This window comes from Phlebotomus papatasi, chromosome 3 (genome assembly GCF_024763615.1).
Source record: "Phlebotomus papatasi isolate M1 chromosome 3, Ppap_2.1, whole genome shotgun sequence".
NCBI classification, from domain to species: domain Eukaryota; kingdom Metazoa; phylum Arthropoda; class Insecta; order Diptera; family Psychodidae; genus Phlebotomus; species Phlebotomus papatasi.
Window position 1 is genome coordinate 27,684,223 of NC_077224.1, and position 13,628 is coordinate 27,697,850.

Here is a 13,628-nt window from a genome sequence, read left to right on the forward strand (position 1 = left end):
GTGATAACTAAATGAAAAGGATACTTTAACTAACTGTGATCAACTATTTCATTTAGTTACCCAAACTAAATATATAGTTGGGTCTATATTTACTATATTTTATAGTTCTAATAACTGCATATGAGCTTGTACGAACTAATTTTTTCTAAGAGTGTGGTCGCATTTTTCAGAGCTAATGACACCAACCTGTCAGGAACTATTTAAATCTTTTTGACTTTTATTTAAATAAATAAAATTTAGTTTTTTAAGCAGAGGAAAGTGGCCGTCCATACGGCCCAAAACTTCGTAATGACTGAATTTTCCCTAGGCTTCTGAATAAATCGACCACTCAGAATATAAGTCGAAAAACTCGATTTTTTACAAAAATTGTTTTATTCGCTTTTGGATACTTCTTTATACCATCTACTTTCCTGTGAATATTATACTTGATACTTGAAAGATTAATTATTTTCAAAGTTATAAAGATTTTAAATCTCAAAAATCCTGTATACACTGCGTGTAAAATCTTAGCTTCAAATCGCTCTCCTGTAAAATTTGCCTATTGCGAGTTATTCGTTTTTTATTCTAAGTGGTCGAAATGTGACTCCGTAAAGTATTTTAAAATCTTGGAAATTTTCCCTAGTTCTTAAAATATAGGTGCGATCTGTCAAATTTATTGAGAAACTTAGGAAAAATTTAGTCGTTACGAAGCTTGGGATCGTATGCAGCATGGGCACTTTCCTCTACTATACGTCCCAAAGTTTTTACTTATTTTAAACTTGATGACTTGATGAACGTGCGAAAGTGAGAAATTGAACTGATGTAAGTAGCTGTTACCAAAAAGAAAACTTCGGTCAAAAAAACGAGTTTACTGCAAAGAGTACTCTGCATCCACATGCATGATTAGGCATTATTGGATTCGGGTGGCCCAGGCAGCAATATCATCTGCCCTGTGAGCCTATTCATCTCCCTCATTTTGATGACACTTTCTGAACATCGTCTCGTTCTAGCGTGCGATAGTGGCGGTTTTACGTTTACACACGACTCCACATTTTTGCTGTAGTAAAATGAAAGGGTCAATGTATGCGTTATAAGAGCGAGATGGATAATCACGTTGGTCGCGTGAGCTCCCGTATAAAATATTCGCAAAAGTCGATCGATACTCCAGTGACTTGTAAAGTGTTTCGCAGTTCGGTTTTCTCTCATACCCCAAGCGGATTTCAAGTAACTTAGCTCCCGTTAGAACCGGCATACAATTTTTATTTTTTTAGTTAGATGCTTAAAATAAATTAAAAGAGGAGAATATCGCTCATGATAGCCGTTTTTCTGATCTTGCGCGATCAAAAGAGTGCCGCAGAAACTGTGACAGATATTTCTTGGTCAAATTCCCCATAATTTTTATGTAATACGTCTGCGTTTTGCCTTAAAGTTTAATTGTGTCCAAAAATAAGATTTTTACGTGCTTTTTCTTAGCCGCATAGAAGAAAGTTTAATTCAGAAGGAAGTGTTTGAGTTTTTGTTTTATTAAAGTAAAAATTTAAAGGTGAGTAGAATTGATAATGAAAGAAGAAACCATAGCTATAATCATCTCAAGTGTTCGTTTTGGCGGGCAATAGTTAGTGCTGAAAGAAATATGAGAATTGGCGGGTTATTCAACATTTAAAAAGTTGAAGAGTCTTTTACCGTACAAGTTTCTTTTGTGGACATTGTGTATTGGGCGCATTTAATATTAAATTGGTATTTATTTTAGACATAGAGAAGTGTGGGGCAGTTTCACGCAAATTAACATTACTTTACGTATCACGACGTGACACATAAGTTCTAGTTGTATAATTTTTACAATTGATGATTTGTCATATTAAAGAATTAAAGATGTAATATTCGGAAAGATACTTAATGTATATATAGCATATAATATTCTGTATTTTGATGAAAGTAAAAGTGTAGCAGTATAATATTTTGCGTACTAAAAAAAGAAAATGCAGATAAATATAGTAATTTTTTATATTTGTTGTAAAATTTACTCTAACTTGGCCGAAATTCTCTTCATTATACAAAATTTTGGACGGTTCTATAAAATTAATAAAACTAAAACTTATACGGTATTAAAATTAACGAATATAACTTAATTCTTAGATAGGGGAGACTGTGGCAATATTTGTCAAAATGAATATTTTATTTTTTCACGTGCTATCAGAAAATCTGAATGATTTTTATTAAGCATATACTTATAGACAATTTACCGCTCTACAACTTTACCAACGTTATTTTGCTCTAACTCAAAAGGAAATGTGATTTCAGAGCAATTTTCTAAAAGATGATTTTGTGGAAATTCTCAAAACCGCTGGGGTTAATTTTGCCAGGCATGGGGTATTTATTGTCATTTTCATTTGTTTTGTTACGAGTTCTCGTGAATGAATGAAATATCCAATTGAAATATTTTTATAGGAAATTTATTCCTTTATAACTACCTAGAACATTTTTTATTATCTAAACGAGAAATGTGCTTTTCAAATTATTTTCCAAACGCTGTTTTTGGTAAGAAAATTCTCTTCGCCGGCTTAGAAATTGCAGAAATTGGGCGAATTAAATGTCACATAGCAAAACAGGGGAAAAAGGTGGCGGAGAGTGTTTTGTGTTTATGGAACTCCAGAGAAATTTAGGCCTTAAAAACTCATTTGTGATGTTGGGAATTCTTCCAAAAATCCTTTAATCTCTTCCTATTGGAATTGTTTTGCCTAATAAATCATCTGCAGTCTCCTCAGAACCAGTGACTGGTTGTTTCTATTCGCCGTGTGGAACATCGGCATTCTCCGTTTTTTAACAATATTTGCCCCATGCCTTCTGACAAAATTTACCCCGACTTTTCATTTTTAAGTTCTGGAGAAAAATCAATTTGGAAAATTCACAAACGAAAAACAGATTCGTATTCAGCAAATCCAAATTATTCAGCAAACACACTCTAATGCAATAATTTTGGAAAGCAAGTCGATGAAAATTGATATTTCTTGAAGAGCAAATATTGTAAAAACAGGGGCCAAAATTTCAATATTTTTTATTTACTATAACTCCTTGCTCGAATTCCTGAAAACCTTTGACGTTTATTGAGGTTCACGAAGACAATCTATGATAAAAAATTGAAGTCTCGGTCTCTCTTCTTTTGGAAGATATTGAATTTTAAAATTTGCGATTTGACAAATTTTGCCCCAGTCTCCCCTACATCTAATTTCTACATAACAAGCGAGAAAAGTGAATTTACGATTAAAAACATTTTTTTTTTATTTTTTATTTATTTGAGTTTTCAAAGCTATTCCCAAAAATCTCGTATTGAATTGAAGAATTATCCACATCTACATAAATATTTAATCGCATAAAATATTTTGTTCCGATCACGTTGTCCGATTAGCTAGAGATTGAATTCATTTAAAAATTTTAAAGACTTATCCAATCAGGCGCAAACACGATACGATTAAACTATTTTTGTATATTTAAAATGCCCATTATACGGACTGTGTCTACCAGTTCACTTAGAGGCTGATAAATTTATGAAAATGTTGAAAAAATTGCATTAAGAAATGTTAATAATTTTTTTTAAATGTTTTCACGAGCAAGAGTACAAAGCTTTAATTTTGTTAACGTGTTTTTCAAAAAGAGTTCAGATAAATAGATTGACGGATATTTACGCCCAACACACAATAACTTTTATTTTTTATTTAAATATGGCTTTGACATTTCAATAAGAGTGAGTGAGATCTAGATCTAGTCATCTTGCTCACTCTCATAAGATATTTTGAAAATATGTTTAGAAACAAAAATTATTGTGCTTGTTATAATTTTACAAATGTATTGCATCCACCGCCGTCTTAGCGTGATAATTAATCTCCAGATCAAAACGACAGAAATGATCTTTCATATAAAAACTAAAATCTGAATGTAAGCTACGTAAGCTATATAATAGGTTTTAGACAGACGGTTTATCTAAGTTCCTGAAGTTCTCGAAATCCTGAATAACATTCAATTTTGTGACTAATATGCAGTCGTAAGAGAATATTTTCCCAAAAACCTTGTTTGAGAAAAATTAGAGAAGTTTTAAGCCTTATGCTCTAGACACACTTACGACTTAAGCCGAGAGACGGCTTATTGGAAAATTATAGAAATGCAGTTTAACCATTATTTCGGATATAATTACGCTAAGTCGTCTCTCGGCTAATCCGTAATGTCGAGGCCCTTACGTATGAAGCCCGTAATAGGTTCACTGAGAAAAAAAAGAGGGTGCGATTAACTTTTTTTCCTCATAACTTTAACACTTTTTAGGTGTAAAAATATATCAACATTTTTTAATGTTAGTTTTACACCTTTTTAAGGGTAAAATAACATGAAAAAGGGTAACTTTAACCCCCAATACACCTAAAAAGGGGAAATATTTACACCTATTTCGGATCAATACTGCAGGGTAAAATTAACATTTCCGGAATGTTATTTTAACTTTTTCGGATTTCTCTCAGTGTTCTTTAATTTTTCCAAAGTAAATTAGATTAAAAAAGTGCATCTAAAGCAAATATTCCAAGTTTTACGGGAAGAATTCTAGAAAAGTCAGTATCTTAAAGCTATTCTGTCCTCACAGAAGGAATTTAAAAACTTCTCAACTGGGAACTTGTAGATTATTGCAATTTTTTATATAATTAATTTGTTTTTAATCCAGAGATTTAGAAAATTCTAAGGTTATGAGGTATTTAACAAAGATGTAAATTACAACTCATTTGTAATTGAATTTATTTTTAGAAAGCAAAAAAAAAATGAGTGAAGTGCAATTCAAGAAACAACCAAAGGGTTTCGCCACGAAAGCCATTCATGCTGGCCAAGATCCTGACCAATGGAGTGGTAATCCTGTAATTCCGCCAATTATCATGAGCACCACATTCAAGCAGCACGATCTGGATGACCACAAGGTAAGGATTGACAGTTTGGCATTGTTTGTGACCTATTCCATCCAAATAATTTTCAGTGGTAATGAAGAAAATGTATATATATGCATGATGGCAATGACTCATTCTTAGTGCTCACTTTTTTTCTTTAACTGTTACACAAATGAAAATTGATGACTGTGCAGATTTTTTTTGTGTATTTGGAAACGACCAACATTAATACTTTCTTCTTCATCAACCGAATAAAGCACAACAGCGTGGGTGGATGGTGGGTTTATTGAGGAATTTCAGAATATCTAACCTATCATTAACACTACAGATAATCGATAAACATGAATATGTCTTTTTATTAATGTTTTTTTTTGGCTTGGAATAAAATAAGAAATCAATTAGTTTCTTACTGTTGAAGAATGTTGAGTTTCCAGGTGACAAAAGTTATTTCGCGGGAAAACCATATTAACTGTTATCAAACGTGAAGAATGTAGGTGAGAAAAAAAACGTCCCTGGTGGGAAAGCTCATAATCTTTACTATTGCTTCAAAATCTGACTTTTTAAATCAGTTTGATGATTAATTGGAAACGTGCAAATATGTCACATTTGTTAAGACTTTATTACTATTCCCACAAATTCTTTTTTATATGATTGACATTTTATCAGCAAATATTGTAAAATTAGGATTTATAAAATATGATATTTGAAACACATGGGATTTCTCAAAGTCCGATAAGACCAATTTATTTAAGAAATAAATATAATAGGGGAGACTGGGGCAAAAAGTCACAAAACGGATATTTTATTTTTTTACAAGCTACTCGAGTGCTTCACAAATTTCTAATTACCGCAGTTTTATAGGAAATTTACCGCTCTATAACATTGTGAAAGACCTATTTCTCTGCGAGAAAAGCGAGAAAACGAGAAAAGCGCTTTTCAGGCTATTTTAGAAAAAAAAACACACAAAAGACTGCAAATCGTTTGACCAATGCAAAGAACAAGCGGCGAGACATGATAATGACGTTTCTTTTCGCCGTAAGACATCAGAAATTGCTTCGCTTTTTGTTACTTTCTGATCTATACCTTTTGTTACTTTTTACCCCAAGTGGTCATGTTTAATAAAAGGATTTCTGGAGAAAAGAACTTTTGTGAAATTCTAAAATAGATAGCGGATTCGTATTCAAAGAATTCAAATTATTTAGGAAATATTTACCAGTGCATCAATTTTGAAAAATAAGTAGGTAATAATTGTTATCTTCTGCAAGGAAAATATATTTCAAAAATAGGGCTAAAAATCTCGATATTTTTTATTTTCTAAATTCCTTGTTCGAATTCTAAGAAACTTCCGACATTGAAGAAGGTCTATGGAGGCTATCTATAGAAAAAAAATTGAGCCGCTATCTTTTTTACCTTGGAAGATATTGAATTTTGAAGTTTTCGATTTGTGACTTTTTGCCCCAGTCTCCCCTAATATTAAATGCACTTGATAAAAATAAGTCCTGAATAAAATATTTGTTTTACACGTTATGTTTTATCAGTTGTTCACGTTATTCCATATGCAATATTAAATCAAGACTGGAATATATTAATATATTTCAGGTCGCTTGTTAATTTTTTTGGAGATGTTTTTGTCTTGGTTTTTTTTTGTATAAATTAGCACAAAATTTACGCTAAAATTAAGCAAAACCTTTTAATTTGTTCTAGACAAATTTGTCGAACTATTAAATAATTTATAAAATGATTCATCATTAAAATTAAAACAAAATGCACATTATTTAACTGGTTTACATTTTATGTTTTCATAAACATTATTGTGCAAATGTTTGCATATGTGCAGTAATATATAGTGTGATTTAAAACAAGCATGTGCAACGATTCGATATGATACAACAAATGAAAGGAAATTTAGCAGGAAATTGAATTAGTTAGGTCCAGACATAGAGGAAGCTGGGGCAAAATGTGACAAGTTGAAAATTACCAAATAAATTATATTTCCCACAAGAAAGGAGACAGTGATGCTTTCAAAAGTTTTACTAGATAGCTTGTATTACCCCCTTTAAACGTCTAAAAAGTCTAAAATATTTATTAACCCTTTAACCACGAGACAACATAAGATAAGTGTGTTACATCTAACCTTGGAAAGTCCAAGAGAGTCTGATTCGGTGTATTTTGTGCTTCTATGAATGATAGGGACAAAAATAGCCCAAAAATTTAAGTATTTTTTCTGACAATACCAATGAATAATATTTTTCGCTTTAATGAAAAATATTACGTATGAGTATTGTAGTTTTTATTGTCTAAAGGGTTTTGCATAATAATAATTGGAAGTATAAGAAATAAATCAAATCAATTATGAATTTGAGAATTTCAAAATTCGCCATTTTTGAGCTTAAATATTTACTACATAGTAAACAGCTAGAAGCTTGCAAAAAATATTCTAGATTCATTCAACCTTCTACTTTACAATTATGTACAGACATAAGAATAAAATAACTTTAGGTAAGTCAGGAAAAATTATTTTCTTTATGGGACACCGGTGTTCCAATCGTCCTTAAAGGGTTAAAGGTTTTGAGCAAAAATATGGATAATAAAATATTGAATTTTGAAGGACATTCTTATAATACTTTCCTTACTGACCATATCAATAATTTTTATAAATGTGATTTCTAAAATTAATGTTTTGGTTTGCGTTTCGAAAATATTTTCGATTCACTGAACGTGATTTTATTAGGATCTTTCAAAAAAAAAAAAATTCCCAACAGATTATTATTTATTATTCTTTTCATTCCAAAATAACAAAAATATATTCAGTGTGCTCACAGCCGGAGTTTTTGCAAGAGAAAAGACATTTGAAGCTCAGTATTGAAATCCTTCATCAAGCCTTCACTTTGCTGCAGGAAAAATTAAAGCAACGAGTGTGCAAATTTCCTAACCCATTTCTAAATCCCTTTTGTAATTACTTGCTTCAGTCACAGCTGAAGTTAAAAAAAAATCGAAGATCGGTTGGAGAAAGTTAATGAAAAGACGTTTTACTTCGCGTTTCGTCCGCGTGATGGCTGAATTACTTATTTTCTGTTCGAATTTCGAGGGTCTCGAATGTTAGTCCTCACTGTCTTATGAAGAAAACAAAGTAAAAATAATAATGCTCACAATATTTTGTTTCATTATAATTTTTCTCATAATCACAGAGTAATTTTTTTTAACAGTTTCTTAATATTATCTTATAACAATTTATACTGGGAAAATTTAGTTGGAAAGTTTGAAACTGAGTTTGAATTGAATTCCTCGAACATTAACGACTTTTTTGTACCAATAGAGTTCAAGATAATAGAAGATAATTTGGAAGATACGATTGGAGTATCAAACTTAAGCTGTGAATAGGAAGACCGAATAACTTCTTTGACAGCTTTGTTGTATGATATTTTATAAATTTTCATAACCTACCGCGAACCTTAAGTGCGTAAATTTGAAAATTTATTGGGATTTTTCGAACGACAACGACATTTTGTGCAAATAGAAAGCAATAAATCTTTTAGTCGAGACACTTTTGGGGAAATAAACTCCGGCTGTGAATACATTGGTTATACGCCAAGGCACATAAATCAATAATTCTCATAAATAACAATGGAGAAATACACACATTATTCGAAAATCGCTAATTTTAGGTGACTACACTGAGAAAAAAAGAGGCTGCAATTAACTTTTTTTTCGTCATAACTTTAACACTTTTCGGGTGTAAAAATATACAGTGCAAGCTTTGTAATCCGGATGATTGGGAGACAATATGACAGATGTCCGCTTCGTAATCCGGATGGATTTTTTTGAATTTGTTCAGCGTCTCGAAAATATAATACAAGATTTTTTGTAGAATTAGAATAAAAGTTTTAAAAAAGATTAAAAAACATAATTAGAGAATTCTATGCTATTATACTTCATTTATTAAACAAAAACATCACAGGATAGTTCATTTACATTGCTGAATACGCATGCATTCATAACCTCAAAAGTATTTTAAATTTAACCGTCGTGAACTTGCCCGGATTATGGCGATCCGGATTAGAACGCGGGGATTGTATCAAATTTTTTTAATCTTAATTTTACACCTTTTGAGGGTAAAATCAACATCAAAAAGGGTAACTTTAACCCATAATGCACCTAAAAAGGACAATATTTTAACCGATTTCGGATCAATACTGCAGGGTAAAATAAACATTTCCGGAAGGTTATTTTGACTTTTTCGGATTTCCATAAGTGTATTTGTATCTGATTTACCATTTTTGTCTTTTCTAAACCAATAAAAACATCACAAAAAATTTTCTTTCCTAATTCAGTTTTTGAAAAATGACTTGAAAAGCACATTTCTCGTTACGTCAGCCAGACATCATCTTTGATAAATTTGTATAGGATACAATTTAGGCGAACGCTAGATTTATGCCTTATTGCTTTATGAATTTTGTATCAATTGTGTGTGCTTAAGTGTAATAAAATATTAATATTATTATTATGATTTCTTTTACAAATATTTTAATTGGACAATTTCTTTATTTATAAAATCTTGTAATAATTAAATCTTACAAATTAGCACATAACTTCACTGAGAAAAATCCGAAAAAGTTAAAATGACATTCCGGAAATGTTAATTTTACCCTGCAGTATTGATCCAAAATCGGTGTAAATATTACCCTTTTTAGGTGTATTGTGGGTTAAAGTTAACACTTTTCATGTAAATTTTACCCTTAAAAAGGTTAAAATTAACATTAAAAAAAGTTGATATATTTTCACACCTAAAAAGTGTTATGAGGAAAAAAGTTAATCGCATCCTCGTTTTTTTCTCAGTGTTCCAATAAGTGTTTTGAGTGAAGTTGTCAAGCAATAATTATTATATAAAAATTTCCTGATAAGCGATAAGAGTTTCTATCTTAGATTCTGTCTTATTTTGCCCCAAGTTCCCCTATTATTTATATATAATATTCTCATACATACTAAAGGCAGAAAAATAAAAATGTCTTATCACTTTTGCCAATTGCTTTGTTCTTCTTGTAAAATTAAAAAAAATGGTGAAGATAATTAAACATTTCTCGAGTTGGTATATGACATTACTGTGCAAAATTATCATTTTTCGGTATGATTTTATCGTTGAAAGAGTGTGAAAATGTTAATTGCTGCTAAGCAGTGAGGGGGGACGTAAAGAAAAATTTATGGATGTTTATGCTGATAAAAATCGCAAGACTGATAAAGGTTATTGAAAGGTAACGATTGATTAGGACTGTGTTGAAAGATAAACGTGTCAGAAAAATATGAATGAAGTCACAAATCATGTGGCACATTGATAATAAAGAGTTTGTCAGGTGAAATATGAAATTGCACTATGATATTGCATTCAGTGAGACAATTGCTATTTTTTCTGTCTTAATTCTTTTGCTGAAACATGAAACGACTCTAAAGTGAAGCCACAAAAACTCCATAAATATTGTATGTCTAATTTGGTTTTCGTGTCAGTTGAATGTCCCATTATGTCGTCATATTTTTTAGTTCATTTTAATAAACTGACAAAATGTTTAGTTGAGATTTTCCTTTACTATCTCTAAGTTTTGTAAATTTAATGCTGTCTCATGTTTATTTATCATCGTTATCAGGTTCTAGGTTAAAAGTATCAGCAGTGTCAAAGATGAAACCGGCTTGAAATGAAAATTTATTTAAATAAATTGTGATTATTTTGGGCGTATATTTCATGGATGCTGAAGCACAATTAAAAATAATCACTTTGTAAATGAGAAAATATAATTTAATTTTTTTTTTTGGCTCATGGTGACGCTATGGAAGAGATTTGTTTACAAATGTTCCGGTTGTTATTCGTGAATTTTGATAAAAAGCACAAAAATGACTATTTCACTGATAAACTGCACAAAGAAATGGCGATAAGAGAGTCATCATGTTTGTTCTTAATTTTGCCAATTTAATAATTTGATGAGGTTTGGTGTGAATAAATACACAAAATTGAATGGAAAGATACCTTTATCTTTACTTGTACCGTTTCGAAAAACTTAAAGTTAATAGGGTAAGTGTGCCAAATTCCGGCCAGCTTGCAATTTCGGCCACCTTTTGTGTTCCTCAAATTTCCATGAATTTTTAGTTTTTACATACTCTAGAGATTATACAATGCAAAAAATAACAAAAAATGTATCTTCGACAAACGAGATAACGTGAAAAAGGCTTTGGGAGAATTCCCTAAGGGCAAAGAACTATGAGAATGAAGGTGGCCGAAATAGGCCACCAAAGCTATGTCTACATTTTTATTGATTTTAAAATGGATTTAAAATGATTTTGTAGAAAATGAAGACGATAAACTTTCTACAAGGTTCCTAGCAACACTCCTTAAGAATAAGGAATAAAAAAAATCAATTTGTATTAAAAATATTACATTTCAAACTTGAGACTGGCGCTTGCATACAACTATGCCGAAATTTGGCACACTTACCCTAAATATTTGGTTCTGCCATTTTCTTGTAGAGGATGGTCGTCATGAATTTGGCGGCCGATCCATATGGATTAAAATATTATGAATTCAAAAATAAAGTTTATTATTAGGAAACCAAGGGTAATATGACAAAACAATTATTTTATTTTTAAGCTAGTTGAAAGATTTCTAATCAATAGATCCTTATGTGAAATTTATCGCTATATAATTTTGGTCAGGTTTATTTCGTCTATATTTTAGGAAAATGTGATTTTCGAAACATTTTTTAAAAATTTATTATGTGGAAATCATTAAAAATGTTGAGACAAATATTTTTAGGAATAAAAAAATTTGTGGCATTTTAATTCGCTTTTCGTGGACTCGTAAATTACAGAAAATATCCAATTGAGATATTTTTTTTATAGAAAATTTATATTTCTATAATTTTTTCGCCGAACGATATTGATATTTCAACGGAAAATGTGTTTTTCAAGTCATTCTCCAAAAACTGTTATTGGCTAGGAAAGATGCAACGCAAAGGTTTATCAAGTCAAAAAAAAAAAAAACAGGCAAATGACTTGAAAAATATACTTGTCTGTGATAGGCAAAATGTTTTTTGACAAAATTGTTAAGAATCAATTCTTTTTAATAAAAAAAAACCGTAGATGGGGGTGACTTTGTGCTATACGTGGGTGACTTTGACCTCTACTGTTCGTAAACTTTTCTCACTTTTCTTTAATTTTAATGTTTAAGAACGTTTCTTAATGATCAGACATGGTAGATCGGATCGGTAAGGATCATTCTTAAGTTTTAGAAGTAAAGAAAAGCTTATGAACAGGAGGGGGCAAAGTCACCGGCGGAGCACAAAGTTACCCGCATCTATGGTACTTAATATTATTGTTCTCAGTTAAGACAAATAAACCAAATAATATTATTTAGTGAAAATGTTTATCAAATTTTTTTTCATGCCTTCTCTTGTTACACATTTTATTCCGCTGAGTGGTCATTTTTGATAATAGAATATGTGACTGGGGAACCACGCACTTATGACTAAATTTTGTAAAATACAATGGTAAAAAATGAGAGGATCAAATTGGATCATATTTAATCCTTTAAAAGGATCATTTGTTTCTCTAAGACTTTTGTATGCACATTTATCATGTTAGATTATCTTTAATCCTAAACTTATTACTCATATCATTTTTCCCTCATCTGAGCGAACACTTAAGATGACTTTTTCATTGTTTTTAATCGTTTATCCTGGAGTTAAATAAGTGTGAAAACAGGGATACTTTTAAAGGATCCTCCGTGATTATTACACTTTTACCACTGTATGTTGGGTATAATTGAAATACATGTAAAGAAAATGTAGGGGGAAGTGGGGCACCGTTGAAAGTGGGGTACCTTTGAAATTGAGATTTTTCTCCTATGTTTAAGTAGAACTGAGCCATAACAAAATGTGATTTAGCTTCTCAATATGTTCGTGTATCTAAATTGTATCACGATAAGGCTCAATTTTAATTAAAAATAGGTGAAAAATGCCAATTTTAAATGTGCCCCGCTTTCAAAGGTGCCCCACTTCCCCCTAGCTCAAAATTTTAGCACGATTATTCTTCTTATTTCTTGATCGAATCCTTAAGAGTTTAGGACATTTAAGGAATTAAAAAAAAAACTAATAGACTTCTTAGGCTTTGGTCTCTTTTGTCTCGGAAAATATCAAATTTTTAAATTTTTGACTTGGCTCATTATACGTCAGATTCGCTTTTTATTTTTCATTAATTTTGAGTTTATCACTATTCCAATTATTTATGGAAACATAATTACATTCTTTTATTAACTTTCTTTAATACCATCAAGGGCGTAGCCAGGATTTTAGTAACAGTTAAAATTTAAAGTTATGTCAGTTCGCATTTGAGGAGAATATTTTTAGATGATTATCTCCTAACGAACGCAAGGAACAAGAATTTCCCTAAAGAATCGCATAAAAAACCAATTTTATTCGATTTTAATGAATTTGATCTTATTGGTTATAACCGTTACAACTATTTTGCTCGTAATCCAAATTGATTTTATTTATTTTGCACCAAATTCAAGCCTTAACTCTTTCGCGTCCTACTTTTATTCAGAAGATGAATTCATGTAATATTGAGTTTTTCCTAATGCTTTATGATCAAATATAATAGTTCAGAGAGGAAAAAAAATTTCCATTGCGTGAAAACTCGGAAAAACCCCGGGTGATATATGACCTTGTTGTCCTCAAGGGAAGTGTACATACC

The 13,628-nt window shown here is 30.8% G+C and overlaps 1 protein-coding gene across 1 annotated transcript in view; it reads left to right on the forward strand.

The window, feature by feature from the left end:
- The first annotated feature begins 899 nt into the window (after positions 1-899).
- LOC129807443 (cystathionine gamma-lyase-like) overlaps positions 900-13,628 on the forward strand; it is a 29,584-nt gene continuing 16,855 nt past the window's right edge. Inside the window, exons 1-2 of the mRNA XM_055856706.1 lie at positions 900-1,522; positions 4,762-4,928. Of these exons, the coding sequence (XP_055712681.1) occupies positions 4,776-4,928 (153 nt within the window). The 5' untranslated portion in view covers positions 900-1,522; positions 4,762-4,775. The remainder of the gene's footprint in view (positions 1,523-4,761; positions 4,929-13,628) is intronic.